The sequence below is a fragment of the Alosa sapidissima genome, chromosome 24 (genome assembly GCF_018492685.1).
Source record: "Alosa sapidissima isolate fAloSap1 chromosome 24, fAloSap1.pri, whole genome shotgun sequence".
Classification (NCBI taxonomy): Eukaryota; Metazoa; Chordata; class Actinopteri; order Clupeiformes; family Clupeidae; genus Alosa; species Alosa sapidissima.
In genome coordinates this window covers 28,390,363-28,411,636 of record NC_055980.1, presented here as the reverse complement: position 1 = coordinate 28,411,636, position 21,274 = coordinate 28,390,363, and the positions used below count along the sequence as shown (strand labels likewise).

At 43.2% G+C, this 21,274-nt stretch overlaps 1 protein-coding gene across 1 annotated transcript; it reads right to left on the bottom strand.

The window, feature by feature from the left end:
- Positions 1–153: 153 nt before the first annotated feature.
- LOC121700199 (zinc finger protein 420-like) lies at positions 154–19,857 on the bottom strand. Its single transcript, XM_042083005.1, is given in 6 exon segments — positions 154–1,536; positions 9,888–10,304; positions 15,546–15,602; positions 15,604–16,785; positions 19,026–19,265; positions 19,591–19,857. Coding segments are annotated over 5 exon segments (2,883 nt in total). The 5' UTR covers positions 19,246–19,265; positions 19,591–19,857; the 3' UTR covers positions 154–529.
- Positions 19,858–21,274: the final 1,417 nt, after the last annotated feature.

Below are 21,274 nucleotides of genomic sequence, written 5' to 3'. Positions count from 1 at the left end.
TGATTTAATAGTGAGGTAACATTTAGTAAACTTTTACTAGTGTTTCCCCTAGAAATTTTCCAGCAGTGGTACTGTCAGTTGCAGACAGTTGGTAATCCAGTCAAGAAATGGGGGACTGTTAAAAAAAACAGTTTAAAAAAAAAATAAGCCCTTAAATTATGACTTCCGGCAAGTTTTATGGAAAGATATGGACAGTGTGAGACTTACAAATATGACATAAGATCAACAGAAAAAAACATGGCAATTTCAAAGCATGATTGTTACAGCACATATCTTGAACAGGTCACAAACACAAACAAAACCTTTATCTTTATGCATCATTTTGGACAGGATTATTAATGTTAAATCCGCAATCAACATTCCACCGTAAATGAAAAACAGTCTCTTCAAAAAAACTCCTATAAGGTAAAAAAAACATGTGTGTGTATGTGTAGGCAGACTCGTATGTAGGCAGACTCATATATGAATGTGAGTGCGCTGGTGTCGCCTGAGGTTGTGTGTGTGTGTGTGTGTGTGTGTGTAGGCAGACTCATAAGTGAATGTGAGTGCGCTGGTGTTGCCTGAGGTAGGTCTCTCTGGTGAAGCCCTTGTCACACTGGTTGCAGCGGTGCGGCTTCTCTCCTGTGTGCGTGCGCAGGTGTGACGCAAGCGTGCCCACCTGGGCGAAGCTCTTGCTACACAGGGAGCAGCGGTGCGGTTTCTCTCCTGTGTGCGTGCGCTGGTGCAGCTTGAGACTGTCCTTGCGGCCGAAGCGCTTGCCGCACTCCTCGCACTCGAACGGCTTCTCTCCGGTGTGAGTGCGCGCGTGCTTCCTGAGGCTGTCCTCCTGGCCGAAGCTCATGCCGCACTGGTTGCAGAGGTATGGTTTCTCCCCGGCGTGAATCTGCTGGTGGAGCTTCATGCTCGACAGCGCCGTGAAGCTCTTGCCGCACTGCGTGCAGAGGTATGGTTTCTCTCCTTTGTGGGCCTGTTGGTGCTTCTTGAGAGTGTCCGCCCGAGCGAAGCTCTTGCCACACTGGCCGCAGTGGTGTGGTCTCTCTCCGGTGTGCGTGCGCATGTGTTTCTTCAGTTTTCCCGCATCGATGAATTTCCCACTACACAGCGCGCAGCTGTACGGTCTCTCTCCTGTATGAATGCGCGTGTGTCTTACGAGGTCTCCGTTAACGGTGAAGCTCTTGTCGCACTGGCCGCAGCGGAATGGTCTCTCTCCCGTGTGGGTCCGCAGGTGTTTTTTCAGTTTTCCCAGGTCGATGAAACTCTTGTCACAGTGGTCGCAGGTGTACGGCCGCTCGCCCGTGTGAATGCGCTGGTGTCGTCGGAGATCTCCGCTGAAGGTGAAGGTCTTGCCGCACTGCGAGCACGGGTGAGGTCTGTGCGTACGCCTGTGCTCTTTGAGCGCCTCTTTCTCGGGGAACGCCTTTGCGCACCGGGCGCATCTGTAGCTTTTCCCTTTGTGATGGTCGCGCTGGTGGCATTTCAGCTTTCCGGCACTCGGGAAGCCCCTCCCACGGCGGGAACGGTAGGACGCACGCGTTCCTGGGAGAGAACAAAACACATTTTACAAAAAAAAAACACCAATGAGAAGACAGGCGCCTACGCGCACACACGCACACAAACAACTTCCTTAGGGCCAGGACACACCAACCCAACAGCAGACCGTCGTCAGAAAAGCAGTCTGACTGATCAGTCGGCTCCCGTCTCCCCGAGTGGATCAAAAGAGTGCCTCGGAACACCGAAGCGACACCGAGCGTACGTTCTGTGCGTGCGCGAGACGTAATACATTTCCATAACAGCAGGCAGCGCTAAAAGATTTGAATTGGGGAAGAGTCTAGATTAATCAAAAGATTCGCCAATGGAACGAAATGGCACTCCTTTCGGACTTCTCTTATTAAGCAATAAGAAAATATAAATATATATTCTGTATTATTTTATTGTCTTTGCTTGTGTGTGATGTCAATGAAATACTCTTTCAATAAATCATTTATTTTGGCCGTTAAAGGTAAACTAAGTTTCATATCTTATTTAAAGGTAAACTTTGCAGTATTGGCAATTTCCGCTACCGTTTTCTCGTTTTTTGCTTCTTTTTCGCTGGCTCTGTCATGACGAATGTCTGAGAAACTCCATCGCTACCTTTTTCTAGCCGGTGCCTGGCGTGTATGTGTATTTGAATGCAGTAAAGCAATTTGTTACACTCGTTATACTTCCTGACGCTGAGGCCGTCGGCCCGCCGGCCCACAGTTGCAAGGGTGGTTTTTCCACTCACAGGCGCTAGGGGGAAGCGAGACGGCCACCATTCAACCCAAAAAAAGACATATAACCATTCCAATGACTCTGAAGCTGTTAAATGAAGGTACATTAAGCTAAACTTGCATATTGAGCTAAAAAACCTGCATAGTGTGCCTTTAACAGAGCTAGCTAGCGGTAACGGTAGCACAGTAAACGGAAAATGAATGGGCACTGCTAGTGATGTTCGCTAGCTAGCTAGCAGCTAAGGACTTTGTTATACTTGTATATTATTGCAAACTAATCTGAAATAACACATGTTCAGCAACTGTGTGCTAGTCTAGTTAAAGTATGTTAGGATAGTTTATCAAAATGGGTTCATAACTTACATGGCTGAATGTAGGGCTAATGGTCATACTAATCCAAGATAATATTTAGTCAAGGGCTAGCACTCCACCAATCAGATTTGTCATTGATAGCACTCCACCAATCAGATTTGTCATTGAGGCCGCCTGCGGCCAAAATGAACTCCGACTCCGACTGACGACGGGACGGGACACACCAAACTGACTCGAGTCACCGACCTCGCACGACTGTCCGACGGCCAATAATCGCGTTGGTGTGTTAGATAGATAGATAGATAGATAGATAGATAGATACTTTATTGATCCCCAGGGGTTGGTTGGATTCGAGCCTCAGCTGAGGAGTGTAGACACAATGCGTAGTCTGCTTGGACTGTGCTCTCTAGGAGAAACATGCTAAACATGACACTGTATTAAAACACGATCCTTAAACACGATGCGTAGTCTGCTTGAACTGTGCTCTCTAGGAGAAACATGCTAAACATGACACTGTATTAAAACACGATCCTTAAACACGATGCGTAGTCTGCTTGGACTGTGCTCTCTAGGAGAAACATGCTAAACATGACACTGTATTAAAACACGATGCGTAGTCTGCTTGGACTGTGCTCTCTAGGAGAAACATGCTAAACATGACACTGTATTAAAACACGATGCGTAGTCTGCTTGGACTGTGCTTTCTAGGAGAAACATGCTATACATGACACCGTATTAAAACATGATCCTTAAATCTCTCCACAACATGCATTGCATAACATTGTCATAAACTCCACCTGTTAAAAAAATAAAAAACAAATCCTATGAGAGTATGGACATTATGTAAGGACACCGGCTGCCGAGGTGACCCGATATACGGAATTAATGGACAAGCCGGCGCAGACAGGAGCTTCCTCCATTAATTCAGTACACTGAGAAGGCCGTTACCCCGCTTGTCATAGTTGCCACTATGTATATAGGCAATAGTCATGCCTTTATAGCATACAAACAGTTCAGGTTAAAAAGAAGCCGAGTTTGTTGTACTACTTTCTTTGGTCCCGACAGTGAAAACAGTGGATAGTTTGTTGGAGCTTGTTTACAGCTGATTCCATTGTTGCTAAGCCTGCTTTCTAGTTCAACTGCCGTTTACTATGGTTGTTTTGGTTCCCATTCAAAAGAACATTGATACGGAACGGTGATTAAACTTTTTTTTACCAAATCTACTTCATAGGTGTCCCGATATTCAGAATAACTAGCCACCCCACCAGCCAATCAGAAAAGAGTTTTTCTTCCCTTTGCCATTCCGTGTCCAATCAGATAAGGTTGTTGCTGAACCGTCTCAGATTTTTTGAAACCTTGTCTTCAATTCATATTATTTTCAGCCCTTGAAATGATTGTGAAAAGTATTCATAGGCAGCCCAAACTTTGTAGGGTTAAGACAAACATGTTCTTAGTGTGACTGAACCATTAAAGGTTTGTACGGCATTCTCATTGGTTTTCTAGATTTGTAAACATTGCAAAAAGGGTGACATTAAGGATAGTATGAACTAGTTTCTGTACGCATTTGATATCATTGCAGAAAGGGTGACATTTAGGGTAGTATGAACTAGTTTTTGATATCAATCTTTTTTTTCGTGACATATGTTATTAATGTTGTGCCAATATTTGAGCTCTCCACATATAATGGGCTTACATATTTGAAGGAATAAACCAGGGGAGGTTGTGTTTTTCGGGCATTTTTTATAGGACTAAAATGATATGTGGGATAGCTAGCAGGCACTTGAAAATCTATGTGAAAGTAGCTCAGTGAATGGGCATTTAGTGTACAAAGTGCCAATGTTGTACCATAGATAAATAAATTGAGTCAAAATCATTGTTTTGCGCATTGATAATGTAACCAAGTGAGTGTGTGAATGAACCATGGTACATCACAGGCACTTTACACACAAAATGACTAATAAAAATAAACTGAGCTTTTTTCGTGTTGCTACTAGCTACCCCACATACCATTTTAGTCCTATGACCATTACCAAAAAATGCAATGACACTTTAGGTTTTGATACAATATCAAGGGATTCAATATCAAGGATTTATGAAAACATTGTAATTTAACAAAAAATATTTTACAGGTCTTAGTTTTTAGACGGTGCAGCAACATTGTCCTGGATGTTGTCTGAGTTGCTATGTAATGACCCGTACAGAATTAAGCCACCTCACCAGCCAATCAGAAAAGAGAGGACCTCTGATTCTGTGAAGCTTAAAGTATTACAGTCACGTTTCAAACCCCCTAGAGGTTGGACGGCTCCAAGTAGAAATATTTGTGGGAAGCAACGGAAGATGCCAGAGGAGTTTTTCGACGAGGGCCTTTACCCCACTCTGCGTTATAGCCAGACTGTTGATGGCGTATTTTGTGTTTCATGTATGATTTTCTCATCTGAGGACGTGGTTTTGACAACAAAGGCTCTTACTGACTGGAGCAATGCCAAAGAAAATGTTTCGAGACACTTGGGAACAGCAGCACATGCAAGTGCCCAACTACGCGCAGCTGAGTTTGTCAACATTGCCTCGGGGAAGAGCCAGTCAATCTGCTCCAGGCTGGATCACTCACACCAGCAAGCACTAGAGCGGAATAGGTATGGACTCAAAAGCCATCATCGATCTTGTGGCCACTTGCGGACATCAGAACATACCTACTCGTGGCCACACCGACGAACGCAGCAATTTCCAGGCAATTTTGAAATACCGTATGAAGGGAGACGAGATGCTCAGACAGTATGTCAACAACGCACCAACCAATGCGCCCGCTGGTCTCAGCATGATGCATGTATGTCTACAGTCATTGAAAGCTACGAGGACATTTTAACTACGATGGTTGAGTTAAAGACAGAGGGGAGACGGCAATTGCAGCTCTAAAGCCTCCCTCACAAGAGCCATGGAGTCATATGGGTTTATCATATGCCTAGTTGTAGCACAGGAGTTGTTGCACAATCTAACGCCCCTTAGCAATGGCTTGCAGAACCCAAACTGTGAGTTGCCAAGGGCCGCACAGATGGCTTCAGACCTGGTCACAGTGCTTGAAAGCAAACGCGACAGTTCTACCTATAGTGAGCTTTGGGAGAAAGCATGCTCCTTGGCTGCCAGCATTGACGTCGTACCCTCATCGCCTCGCATTGTCAACAGACAGACTCAAAGGTCTAACACACCTGCGGCAAACCCCCAGGAGTACTGGAGAATAAATGTGTTTTTGCCTTTCATTGACCACCTGATAACTGAAGTTAGGGATAGGGTGTCTTGCATTGCCACGTCTTAAAGCACAATATCTCCTACCCAGCAAATTGCAACATTTGACACAGAGCATTTGGGAGGAAATAAAGGTGGAGTATGCCGCCCTGATGCCAAATGTTGAAAGTGCAGATGTGGAGCTTGAGCTGTGGAGGCAGCACAACGTAGGCCTTCATACACATGCAATCAGTGACGTCTGCCAAGTCGCCACTGGCAAGTCGTAATAAGCAGACTTTTACCCTAACATTCACGCGGTGATGAAGATTCTGTTGACTATGCCTGTTTCTACTGCCAGTGCTGAACGCTCCTTCAGCTGTCTACGACGATTGAAGACATACCTCAGGAATACAATGACTGACAAGCGTTTGACTGGACTAGCACTGATGCATATCCATCCAGAAATTGAATTGGATCCGGAGTCAATTTTGTTGGAGTTCGATGCAATGGGAAGACGCAGGATGAATTTCCAGGTAGTAATCCTAAGTTCTGACTTCACTTGTATGCGCATCAATTCATTATTAGGCTAGGCTAGAGTTATCTCTAAAGCCACGAGTTAGCCTATCAATAATAATAAAATAAAAAAGGGGGGGGGGGGGGGGTCTTGTATCGGTTGCCGTCCGACCGGGGTGGGGGGTTATGGTGTCGGTCCGACCGGTGGGGGTGGGGGGTGTGGGTGTTGGCGTCTTGCTTGTGCGATACACTACAGACTCTGTACATTTAACAATTATTTATTAAACACTACATATTAAATAAATAACCAGCTTCTCAAAATAACAGTTAACAAAGTAATAACACCAAACAAACTATACAACTGGGCTTAAATTTCACTGCGGGATTGCGGGTATTGCGCATAATTTGTTCAAGTCCCGCAACTCTAGACATCATAATGCGAGAAATTCCCGCATACACTTTTACAGCCTGTCTGATGACGTTAATATAATCATGAAGTGGCGTGAATGCGGTGCTATTGACCAGACGGATCAACTACCGAGTTGAATTGAACAGAGCCTCACGCAGACGCAGACACACACATGGAGAGAGAGAGAGAATAGTTTATTTATTATTTTATTTATGTATTTTATCTAATGACATCGAAAACATAATGAATTGCATCCACATATCCTTATGCACAACTTTTATTCACTAGCGACTAGCCTAAAACCGTCAGGCTGAAGGAAGGCTAATTACTCTCACGTAGGCTATTTCTTAAAGTGACAGGCACTCAATTACACCTACTCATCACCAATGTGCACTCAATTAGACCTACACACCCCAGATATGCCTAAGTGTTATAGTTTAAACGTCAATATGAAGCATTCAAATTACTAAATATGTTTAGCTACTAGTAATTACTAGTAAAATGCTATACATTAAAGTACATTTGTACATTTTTACAATAATATAAATACATTATTAACTAAATACACTCTTTATGAATTTAAAAATATATGAAATAGAAGCATATCACGTAAGCAATCATTTTCAGTGTGTGTTTGTGTGTGTGTGAAGAGAGTCAAGCAGAATCTAGGATGTCCACTGTTGTGAATGATCCCACTACAGTATATATTACTGATGACGTCAGGGTGGTGGGGGCCCCAAAATCAAACACATTTTTAAAAAAGTATCGAAGAAGTATCGAAAATATCGCAATTCTTGACTTGGTATCAGAATCGACCCCCCCCCAAATTGTGTAAATCCCCCCTACATGAATAACCTAAGGGGGGAATTCCCCCCCCATTTTGAAAAATGTATTTTAAGCCCTGCAACAGTATTGTAACAGTATTTTAACAAAGACTATTACAAACTATAGAACAAGTGCAAAGGAAAGTGCAAAACAACAAAATGTGCAAATGTGATCAGTCACTACTTATGGCAGAGCTGACAACTAGCATCGTTACAAGCCATCCTCCTTGGCTTTAAAAAGATCATTTCAAGGGCCCTTTGGTAATTGCACTGTTTTACTATTAGTCCATTAATGCTCATCTTCATGCAGGCTGTCAGACTGTTGCCCTGCAGCCTGTTCCGCAAGTCTGTCCTGATCTATACACCGAGAGTGAATGAAGTTTACTTTATTTTATAGTTTTGTGTAATATGGATGGAATTTGAGCGCGGAGCACTTTTTAATTTAGAGGCCGGAGTGGCTGCTCTGTTCCGCTCCAATACCGCTCACGGCTCCTACACACAGTTGCGTTCCGTCAACGCATGCCAGTGGGTGTTCCCGACGGTAGCTATGCAAATGACTTGAAGTATAACCGTAATTTGATTGGTTGGTGCTGTCAGTCGATTGGCTTGATTGGCCGGTGCCGACTGTCGGTGCAGCAACAGCTGAACTTCTCAACGCGAGCGGCGGGAGAAACACAACGCGACGGACCCACAATTCAGTTCGGCAACAGATGACGTGAGCCCATGTAAAGTGAATGGGATGCGTCTCCAGCAACGCAACGCACGCAGCTGTGTGTAGGGGCCGACACACCACGAGTCTTAGGCATGCCCAACTGTCTTCCTATTAAAACCAAGACCGTTAAATTTCAAAGATATTGGCCATATAGCCTAAGTTCGTTGATGGGGATGGAGTTAGCTAAATCATTTAGAAAGCATACGCGTAGGCACGGATGCGCCTGGAGGGGCCTAGGCCCGTCTATTGTCAGTCTTGCGGTCAAATTCGCGTCAGGTCAATTTAGCTCCCCGGTCCCAAAAAGCTAAGAGCAACGGCAATATATTTCACTCAGAACATTTATTTTAAAAGACTGCAACACTGTGCAACAACAAGCTTGGCAACGTTAATACACATAAGCATAAAACTAAAGGGATTTGCCAAAAGAATACAGGCTTAGCATCCAAGTTTTACTTTAGCCTTCTACTGTCAGTACTTCGTACTGAGGGACTCTGGCCGCCCTGCTGGACTGGTTGTGTATTGTCTGACATCTTATGTTTTGATGCCATGTGTCTTTGTTGTGGCCTGAATCCCACCTCCAACTTGCCACTCCCTGTTTTTTCCCGCCACTTTCTGCCCACACCTGTGCTGTTCATCAGTCTGCGTCATTGTGCTGCATCATTGTGCTTTCCTGTTTTTGGATACTCTGCCTGTTTTTGCCTGAACTTTTGTGTTTTGGATACTCAGCCTGGATCTTTTGTGCTTTGCCCTTTTTGAAACTTTTCGTGTTTGGACTGTATCTCTTGTGCTTTGCTCTGTTGCTGTCTGGCTGCAACAATAAAACTGAACTACGCAGGTTTCTGGTCTGCATTTGGGTCCTTGCCTGCAAGTCCTAACATCTACTTGATATGAAGCATATTCAAATTGCTCACGTTTTTCTTTGCTCTCCGTAGCACACTCATGTTTCCGCGAAATGTGTCTTCTTAAATTCCAAAATGAATCTTTACTCACTGGAACAGTGTCACCACCACATGGTTGTTCTTGCTCTACATTGTTAGTATCTAGTTGTTTTGTAGGAATAGTATGCTGACTTATCAGTTTCCTTTCTAACAGCAGCGTAGCCAGAAATGTCCAAATGGGTGGGCACAGAAAAAACGGAATTGACTGATTCTTGAGAGCGAGGAGCGAGATACTTGCACCGCTCAGCTCCGCTCACTAGCTCTGATTCAGAGGCATATCACATATGTAAAGATTATAAAATCTGATTATTTTTCGATTCATGACACGTTTCTTCTTATTTTTTTAATGCGTTCTGCGGAGAAGGGAGATTGACATTGGTCACGGTTTGGAATGAAAGGGAGAAAACGGGACACGTTTTTTTTTTTTTTTTTTGACGACGTAGTTAAGGCGGCAGGCTTGTTTTACCAAGGCGGCCGCCTTGACTGCAAAGTGCTGCAGGAAACCCTGTTATTTCTGTCCTTCCCAGACTACATTAAAATAGTGTGTTTAGCAACCATCATTTAAAACTACGTTAAAATAGTGTGTTTAGCAACCAGAATTTAAAAAACATCTATGGAATACAACCCTAGCAGCGCCCCTGTGTACATGTGAGTGAGTGAGTGAATAGTGTGTGAGTGTGTCGGTGTGTGTGTGTGTGTGTGTGTTCTTACGGGTCTTGGGCTGATCTCCATCTGTGTTGTTCTCCTCCTCCTTCACTGGCTGTTCTTCAGTTCTACAGCAGTCCACCAGCACCACTGACGCCCTCCGGAACCGGCACAGACGCACCAGGTCCGCAGGGGACAGTTCAGGTTCTGAGTCCGCAGGGGACAGCTCGGGTTCTGGGTCCGCAGGGGATGGGTCGGGTTCTGGATCTGATGAAGACTCGTCTGTTTCTGATTCTGATGAAGACTGGTCCATTTCAGGGTCTTTTGGGGACTGGTCTGGTTCTGGGTCTGATGGAGTCTGATCTGGTTCTGGGTCTGATGGAGTCTGATCCGGTTCTGGGTCTGATGGGGACTGGTCCGGTTCTGGGTCTGATGGGGACTGGTCCTCCTCAGAGCCGAGGACCGGAGCCATTTTTTCTAAAACTGATGAAATAAAGAGGGAAATTCAAATGCAAGCGCTTTTCAAGCAAACAAGTAAACATACAATATCCCCCAAACTCAAGCATACAAGTAAACATACAATATCCCCCAAACTCAAGCAAACAAGTAAACATACAATATCCCCCAAACTCAAGCAAACAAGTAAACATACAATATCCCCCAAACTCAAGCAAACAAGTAAACATACAATATCCCCCAAAATCAAGCGTACAAGTAAACATACAATATCCCCCAAACTCAAGCAAACAAGTAAACATACAATATCCCCCAAAATCAAGCGTACAAGTAAACATACAATATCCCCCAAACTCAAGCAAACAAATAAACATACAATATCCCCCAAACTCAAGCATACAAGTAAACATACAATATCCCCCAAACTCAACTCCTCCTCTCAGAAAGACCTTCCCCTTTCTGCTTGCTGTGCAGCTCAAGAGTTCTGCGTTTAATACCTCCACTGCAGGGCAGATAGGTTTACTTCAGTCCTTTAGTCAGGCTGACAAGCAGAACAATTGTGCATCTTATGACTAAAGCATGAACGTTTCACATATAATCAACACACTCTAAGGTTTCATTTCATATAATCTACACCAAAGATTATAGAACAGAGCTCCGCTCTAGAATCTTTGATCTACACACTCTAAGGTTTCCACTTATTCTACACACTATATGGTTTCATTTCATATAATCTACACACTAATTTCATAATCTACACTTTCATTTATTGGCACCTCTGCTAAAGTTGATTAAAAAGAGGAATATAAAAATCATCTTTTGGAAATTGATCTTAATGCCTTAAATTTAAAAAAAGAGGAAATATCCAACCTTTAAGGACACCAATTTTCTTTGTGAATGAATAATGTATCATAAATAAATAAATGTTCTTCCTTAAAATACAGGGGTCATACGTATTGGCACCCCTATGTTAAATTCCCATAGAGGCAGGAAGATTTATATTTTTTAAGACCAGTTATTTCATGGATCCAGGATACTATGCATCCTGATAAAGTTCCCTTGGCCTTTGAAATTAAAATAGCCCCACATCATCACATACCCTTCACCATACCTAGAGATTGGCATGGTTTTATTTCAGTTAGCCTATTAGCTGGTTTGATTTGCATTGAGCTTCAATGAGCATCAATATTTACAATATGTAGGCTACTTATGGCAGTTTTACTGAACTTATCAAGTTTATTTGTACCCAGAGGTAGATTTTGCCCTCATACACACATATGGGAAAAGCAAAAACACAGCTGTTTTATGCGGCAAAACGTTACCTAAGGCTTATAGTTTCCTTTGTTTGCTAAAACCACACAGACAGACAGAAGGCTAAAACATGTAACGTTAGACTAGGTTACTTCCTACTCGCACGGTAGGTTAACACACCTTCGCTTTAACGTCTCTCCGGTGTCGCGACAGAAAGGCTGCAGCTCGTGTTGCCTCCCAGTTTCCGTTTATGTTCGGCACCCCACAAATTAACAAAATAAATACCGCGATTCAATTAATTATGCAAGCTTAGTTCGTTTTCTAGCAACAAACATAAATGTGATCAAAACAACCCCTGAAGCAGTCTGCTAACGTCACCGCCAACTCCTTCTTTTGTGTATGAGACAGTTGAGAGATCAACTTGGATGAGCATTATCGCCGCCGACTGGACTGGAAGTGGAATAAAAGAGAACGCCAATCAATCGGTTTAAATAAATGTAGGATTAAGTAGTTTAACACTATTTTGTAGTTTCCTTGCCTACCACACTGACTGTCTTCTGAACAGATTTCCCTAATTTGTTAGGTGTACAAAGACCAAGGCCAAAACACGCCCACTAAGACTGAAATGTACAGAGCTTTTTATCAGAGAGGGTTAGAGCTTCAAGGAGTGATCAAGGATCTTTGTTTTTTTATAACTCCAAAAGCCTACAGAGCTTTTATAACTCCAAAAACGTTTTATTCAGGCTAGGCTACTGCTAATTGCAAGAAAACAGCCTTCAACAGCTGAAGAAAGGGGAACACATTAGGTGATCTGAATAGGCTACTGAAATGATACGAGTGAAAGACTATCAGTAAAGGTTTCTATTTATTAATAAAAAGAGAAACAAATATTTCAACAATACCGGTGGGGTATAGGTGACAGCATCAGACATCATGGTGATACAGCGATGCTAAAACAGAGTCACTTTCGTGTCACAGCATACCCTGGCTTTGAGCGCAACATATGAGAGAGACATGGAGAACTGGTGAAGTGATGACAGATAAGATGAGAGACAGATAGATAGATAGATAGAGAGGCTGATAACACTCAGAACAATTAAACACACTCAGAACAAGAAAAACAATAATATAATGATGTAATTACACCATGTGGATCAACAGCTATACCTCCTCTGAGGTGTTCCACATGAGAGAGAGAGAGAGAGAGAGAGAGAGAGAGAGAGAGAGAGAGATGGATAGATGGATCCCTCCTCTGAGGCGTTACACAGTATGACAGAGAGAGAGAGAGAGAGACAGACAGACAGACAGATGGATCACTACCTTCCACTGAGGCATTCCACAGTGAGACAGACAGATCACTACCCTGCTCTGAGGTGATCCACAGTGAGACAGACAGACAGACAGACAGATCACTACCCTGCTCTGAGGTGATCCACAGTGAGACAGACAGACAGACAGACAGATCACTACCCTGCTCTGAGGTGATCCACTGTGAGACAGACAGATGGATCATTACCTTTCACTGAGGCATTCCACAGTGAGACAGACAGACAGACAGATCACTACCCTGCTCTGAGGTGATCCACAGTGAGACAGACAGACAGACAGACATATCACTACCCTGCTCTGAGGTGATCCACAGGTCCGGCTGCCTCAGTAGAGCAGCCTGCACCACAGACCTGGACAGCCATATCACCTGCTGACCCCTGGTGGACACTTCAGGTACATCACATCCTATGATCACATCACAGACAGACTTGCAGCATCTCTATCCTAATGTAAATGTAAATCAGGTTTTTAGGCCAAGTATACTTGCGTATACAAGGAACTTGGTCTTTGCATTTATCCATCCGTGATAAAAAAAAAAGGTGGGCATGGGAGAGCAGTGCTCAACCACTTCCCAACAATACAATCTATTCTTCTACCCAAAGCCACATGGGCACTGCCCACCGCACTGCCAAACACCGCCACTAGGTGGTGCTGAGGTGTGTGCATGGTTGTGCGTGATGATGTTATGGCAGCATATTAAGAATTAGGATCTTAAGGTATGCCTTACTAAAGTCGTTTACTTTCCTATGCGCGTTTCCCATAACTATACCTTAAGCTATACCTATACCTTATATCAGTGTTTTTCAACCTTTTTTGTGCCACGGCACACTTTTGACACTTAAAATGTCCCACGGCACACTAACATCCTGTGTGAAGAAAAAATAAACATACCATAGCCTAAAATTTCAAATAATACACAGATATGGCCTTATTATGGCCTATTATATCCTCTCCAGCTGTATCGCTGTGTGGGGCGGAAGCTGCACTGAATACAACAGGAAAGCCCTGCAGCGCAAGTCACCCCGCTCACAATTTGTTTGATCTACTGCCCTCTGGGAAGAGGTACAGAAGCCTGCAGTCCTGCACCACCAGACTCACCAACAGCTTCATACACCAGGCTGTTAGGATGCTGAACTCTCTCCCCCCTCCACCCTCAGCTACATAACATCCTGGACTTTGGACCCACAATGGCTGCCTTGCACTACTCCACTTGTACACTTGCACACTTTGCAACTTGTTTGTTGTTGTCCTGTTGTCCTGAAAACACAACACTTCTGCTGCTCTTACATAACTTGCACCACTATGCCACTTGCTTACTTAGGTCAAACAGAACTACCTCAGCCATTTATTGGCCTGACTTTGCACTATTATATTGACTGTCTATGCACAATTGCACAGACAGGAGCCAGAGGGGTGGGATGGGGATATGAGCCGGAGCCAGAGGGGTGGGATGGGGATATGAGCCGGAGCCAGAGGGGTGGGTCGGTACCATCTGAGGGGAATAAGTCTCAGAGTGATTTTAGGGAATAAGTGATAGCATTGCATTGGTAGCAGCTTTTTTTGTGTCATCACCCTGTTCATGTCTGTTATACGCTTATGCAGGGATACATTACAGGTTAATTGGCTAAACAACTTAACTAATAGATATCCCCACAAAACTTCCACAGCTGATTATTTACACTATGTCAATAATATTTTGTATTGAAAGTTCTCTGAAATATTATGTATAAATGTTTAAAATAGCCATTATATAATAAAATATACAGACATACCTTTCAAGTACAGAAATCTTAACATTGGATGAAGTCAGATTCAAAATTCTTCTTTTTGTATTTCATGTTCAAAAAGAATTCCTGAAATACTGTATTTTTGAGATGACATTTATATTTGTATTTTATTTTATTTACTGAACAACAAAATGTCACAAAACGCTTATCTTGGACTTAGTGGCTATGCCATCTAACAAAAAAACATTTATCCTAAAACTGCATAACCTAAAGAGAGGTTCAGACCTGGGGCCTGTTGCACAAAAGCAGAATTAAGACATCCGGGATAAGTTACTGAGCTGCGCTCAATGAATCCAAAACAAGAGCGTACAGGCTTAATTGGTTGCACAACGAGCAAGCCAGGATGAGCGGATTCATCAAGCCAGGTGAAACCTATCCTGGATAAGTGCGCGCTCACTGCTCCCTAAAATAGACCCCGCCACCGATCACAGATTCACTGATTCACCATGGCAACTAGAGCGGCTTCATTGCTTCTTCTACGGTGTGAAGTAGGTACAGTAGCGATAGCCTTTTCACAACAGCAACAAACAGCAACACCTCTGTTTAGGAGAATATTGCAACTAGTGCCGCGACCACCACGCGCAAAATGGTTAGGCACTCCTGTGACGTCACATTGTCGCATGACAGGTCAGGAATGGCGATATGTAAAAGTTAATTAATTATCACAAACGTTTAAATAATGACTGAAGCATATTTTACATGGCCCTTAGCTAATCCACTGTTTGCTATTTGGGGCTATAGCGTATACCGGAGCAAGCTCTGTAGTGGTTGATCAATGAAAAATAGTCTCCACGGCTTATTTGATGTGTTTTAATGCAGAAAAACACCCTTGGGTCTATTTTCGCTGGAATTATACTTTAAGGTTTCAGGAGAGCTAGCCCAGCTGCTCCAGGTTCCATACTCAGTGTCAGTGTGGTCAATCGTCCGCTGGATCGGTTGAGTGTGCTGGCGTTGTTTGAGGCGATGTCAAGAGGACGGGGTGTGTCCTCCTGTGTGGGTGTGTTGGTGTTTCTGAAGATAATCCAAACGAATGAAGCTCTTGCCACACTGAGCGCACACGTATGGTCTCTCTCCAGTATGGGTGCGCTCGTGTCTCCGCAGTTTCCCCACTTCGATGAAGCTCCTGGCACACTGCGTGCACTGGTACGGTCTCTCTCCTGTGTGGATGCGCTGGTGTCTCTTGAGCTCTCCGTTCAGAGTAAACGTCTTGTCACACTGAGTGCACTGGTACGGTCTCTCTCCTGTGTGGGTCCGCAAGTGGGATTGGAGTTTCCCCACGTAAAGGAACTTCATGTCGCACTGCGGACAATGGAACAGCCCCTCTTCCTTGTGAATGATTCGGTGTTTTTTGAGATCTCCGTACTGCCTGAAGGCCTCACCACACTGAGTGCAGCTGAACGGCTTTCCTCCCATGTGAGTTCGCTGGTGTATTCTGAGACTGTCCTCTCGGGTGTAACTCTTGCTACACTCGGGGCAGGTGTACGGTCTCTCTCCTGTGTGAGTGCCTAAGTGCGTTTTTAAATTATCCTCTCGACTGAAGCGCTTGCCACACTGAGTGCAGCTGTATGGTTTCACCCCTGTGTGAATGCGCTGGTGTATGCTGAGGCTTGACCGAGTCGCGAAAGTCTTGCCACACTCGGAGCAGAGGTACAGTCTTTCTCCCGAGTGAGTGCGCTCGTGACTTTTGAGGTGTCCTGCTTCAAAGAAGCTCTTGTCACACTGAGTGCAGCTGTGTCGCCTCTCTCCCGTGTGCATGCGCTGGTGTCTTCTGAGTTTTCGAGCGTCGATGAAATTGCGGCCACACTCGCCACATGGGTACGGCCTCTCTCCCGTGTGAGTGCGCAGGTGTGAGTTGAGACGATCCTCTCGACTGAAGCTCTGGCCGCACTGAGTGCAGAGGTATGGTCTCTCCCCGGTGCATACATGTTTATGTAAACTAGACTCCCGGCTGAAACGCTTGCTACACTGACCACACTGGTATGGCTTCTCTCCTTTGTGAGTGCGCTGGGGACCTTTGAAGCTTGACTGGGCAGTTGAACTCTCTCCACACTCCGCGGACTGCTGTGTCCTTTCTTCAGTGAGAGCGTGCAGGTGTGTTTTGAGCTTCTTTCTGGACTGGGAACCAGAGAACGGCAGATTTCCTGTGAGAGAATAATGATGTTTAACGGAAAAAAAAACATGAGAAGACAAGATATCTGCACCACAGCACAGACTAACATCAATGACTTTCTTACACTAATCTACCTGTAGAAAACTGCTGTATAAAATTTTATATATATATATATATATATATATATATATATATATATATATATATATATATTCCAGCAGTGGTGCTATTAATCGAAGGAAGCTAAACCCACCCCCCCATTACTCCTTAAATGATGACTTCTGTGGATTTTTGCAGCATGATTAAGTTTATTACTTGAACTGGACAGGATTATTCATGTTTTTCTTTCACCTTTTTCATGTACATTATTACGTCAATACATAATTATTACTTACATTATTATTAGAAATTGAAATGAAACAAAAATTAAATGGCACGATGCACAACACAGAAAATTATTATTTACTATTAATTACAAAAAATTAAAGCTTAATCATAGGCCACATCTCACCTGTGAGCTAAATTAATACTATTTAGAATGTATGAACTATATAGACTTCTTTTTCATGTCATTACACTGTATTGGTGCTGTGCAGGTGGAATTGAGTGCCTGTCACTTTAAGGGCGGGACGGCCTGTGAGGCTTGCTTGATTCTCACAGTTTTACTATAAGCTAATTTAGTAGCGTTGTTATGCATTGTGCATAAGGATATGTGGATGAAATTAACTATGTTCAAAAGCCTAACAACTCGAAGAAAGTCTATCTTGGATTATAGGAGATACGTGTCTTGTAAGGATAATTTGTATTATTTTGGTGAGCTCTAAAGGAATGATAAATAACTATCTCCAGATGTAAATGGTTGCATATCCTATTATTCAAATTCAATTAAACCCACCAGTAGGCTAGATCTTAATTTCACAGCCTAGGCATGTTAGCAACACAGAGCTTGAAAGCATTGACTGTATAGAACAAACAAAAACGAAACCCTGTGTGGGATTTATCTGGGAATAGGCTACTGAAGGCAGGTGCGAGCTACTGTACCTCGCTGGCATGTTTAATTTGGTTCCTTGGTTAAAATATTATGTTTGCACAAATTGTATCTGCTAATAAACTTAAACCTAAACACATACAAACGTGATTTCCTGTGAAATCCCTGACTGTGCCTTCCATATTAGCCTACTATTATAAGTGTATCTTGATTGGGAATCAAATGGAAGCAAATAAATTTACTTTATGAGCTTAACTTTAAAGCGATACCATTTGGGGAAATACACTCATTTTCCACCTCCCCTCGAGTTAAACAATTGAGTTCCCTTTCCCCAGTTCATCCAGCCGTTCTCGGAGTCTGACAGTAGCATTTTTAGCTCCAGCTCATTGAATCAGACCAGGCTGATTAGACCGTCAGACTCAGAGAACGGCTGGATGAACTGGTTGGAGGTGGGGAGGTGGAAAATGAGTATTTCCCTAGATGGTGGATTATCCCTTTAAGACGTATTATTTCAACTCCACAGTTGTTTTTTCTACAGTTTGTATTTGGAGCCTACGCACTGCACTGACGATAGCCACTGTTAAGGCGCAGATTTCTTTTTTGGGGGAGGGATATTTCAGCGGGCCTGAGTCAACACAATATATCTTATAAACTGAAATAAATGCTACAGCAGAAGTGCATGCACACAATGTACAGTAGGCTACACACATTATAAAGGGCATAACAAATAAAGAATACTCCATATAGCCTATATTCATTATCTTTGAGTTCAGTTGAAAATAAGGAACTTTTCATATTGAGAAAAAACCTATGCACAAGTGCATGTGCCAAATGCAACCCAGTCCTACAGCACATTTCAATGAATGTGTGTGTGTGTGAGTGTGAGTCCAGACCTCCATCCCATGTTCATTTCACATGTAACAGTGTAGAAGTGTGAACAATGTTCAGCTTGTAGATTAGAGCTTAAACTTAATGTGCTTCTGTGATATTTTAATTCCATGTCAACTGAGCCGACACCAGCGCCGACATAATTGTGTGTGTGTGTGTGTGTGTGTGTGTGTGTGTGATCTCTCATGGCTCTTGGACTGTTCTCCATTTCTGTTGGTGGTTCTGTGTGCTTGTTTGTGTGTGTGTGTGTGTGTGTGTATGGTGTGTGTGTTGTGTGTGTGTGTGTGTGTGTGTGTGTGTGGGTGTGTGTGGGTGTGTGTGGGTGTGTGTGGGTGTGTGTGGGTGTGTGTTGTGTGTGTGTGTGTGTGTGTGTGTGGGTGTGTGTGTGTTCTTACGGGTCTTGGGCTGATCTCCATCTGTGTTGTTCTCCTCCTCCTTCACTGGCTGTTCTTCAGTTCTACAGCAGTCCACCAGCACCACTGACGCCCTCCGGAACCGGCACAGACGCACCAGGTCCGCAGGAGACAGTTCGGGTTCTGGGTCTGATGAAGACTGGTCCGTTTCAGGGCCTGATGGGGATTGGTCCGTTTCAGAAGAACTGAGGACCGGAGCCATGCTTGATTTTTCCTCCTATTCTTCATGATGAAAGAGAGAGACAGAGAGTGAGATAAACAGATTCAAAACAGATCAGAAACATAACAAATTGTGGCAAGTTTTAAAGTAAACAGGTTTAGAATATTCTTTAAGTTGAATGACATATCCTTTCTCCTTTGCTATCTAATGATGTGGATAGTCTATTGCAAATAAAGTGCCTGAATCAGTTCAGTTAAGTCTCTGATCAAGTAAAGTGATTAACCAGCTAACGCCAGATTTTCACATAAATGACTGAACTTCAAACCCATCTGCATAATGAAAAGTAGATTACAAAACATTACAAAAAAGCAGTTTTATCAAACTCACTTTCACTGTGCGTTGCTACTTCAAGTCCTCGGCGGGGTGCGTGCGAGAGGTAGCCCCTTCCGCCGGTGCCGTCTGCCTATGTTAGCCTTACGAATACGATGTAACCCAGCCTACGACTCTAAACTTGTAGTGATAGTTTTGTAAAACAAATACCGCATTTCTGTTTCATACACCGTCTCGTCGGTCCTCTTTGTTCAGACAAGAACCTATAATGCGAAGTGAAATCATCTCTAATATCAACATTAACATACACTCTTCTTCGGTGCATTTGCCGATTGGCAAACCAGTTGAACTAACTTAGATGCGCATTACCGCCGCCAACTGGACTGGAGTGGAAGTGCAGAAAAAAAAACTTCCTGAAAGTTTCAGAAAGATTTATCTAAACATTACTTTAGATAAGATATATCAGTTTATTTTATTTTTTATTTTATTGTCTTTTGTCTTGCTTGATATTTTGCAAACCAAACACATACAAACAAGCAAAATCTTTTTTTTTATTTACTGCATTTTCAATAGCAAGAAAAAAATGACTGACAATGTGTGGCATTCAGTGTGAAAAGACTGTTTTCACAATAACAAAATGATGAGTTTCCTACAATATACTGCCATAAGCAGGCCTACTATACAGGGTGAGAGATCTTAACCCATCAGGAAAAGTAAGCTAATGAGATAACAAATGACAGACTAATGGAAAATGTGCTTATAGAGTGGTGAAGTCCCGCCCCTTCCGTTATCTTTCAAAATAATTTGAACGGCAGTCTATGGCGAAAAAGAAATTATTTTCTGGTCCCGGTTGACTTGTGCCTTGAATTACCCATATGATGTTTGTCAATTTTAAAGACAATTTTTCATGTAAAGACATTTGCAGTTTGTTTCGTAACTATTGAATTACAACATTGTGAAAGATCGTAATTCCAACGACTACAAACCCATCAGTCGCGCTAGTGACGTTAGCTCATTCACAGCCACACTAGATTGTACAAGCATACCAGCAACAGGTCTTAATTGGGCTTTCCTTGCCGAAGAAAATACTATGAGTCAGAGGATTAAACACATCAGGTAAGTTGTATTCGTCCATAGACTGTACATTACATACTGTTAAGTGACATAGCAGGCAGCAAGATGCAACCGTTAACTAGCATAACCGCTCTTATCGTTTCATTACGTTGGTGACGTACATCGTTCGAGACGAGAGATGTAGTCCACTGAGTGGATTCGCACAAAACCAACATATGCACAATTCAAACTGGACCTAAAAATAATTGTAATCTCTCCATTAACTCCCGTTCATAATTTTTTGAAAGACAGGTCCCATGGACCGGAAGTAGAAGGGGCGGGACTTCACCACTCTATAGCAGAGAGAGCCTGCGTCTGTTTCATGCTGTTCTAGTTTGGTGGGGAAGGTGGGCGGGGAGGAACGACTGGATTTCGCCTCTAGTCATGAATATTAATGGCATGCTAATGAATTCACCTCTGATTGGCTAACAGTACTGTGACGCTTCCTCCAGTGCGTCCTCATCCGATTCTGCCTGTGCTATGCTCCATATTCAACTTTACAGTGCTAAAACCTGGCTAAAACTCGAGTCAAAACTGTTGCACAAAATGTCTTCGGAGATACAACTTCATGTGTTTGATCCTAGTATCCGAGTAGGAAGAAGAACCGCTTCCTGATCGTTTGTCGGTG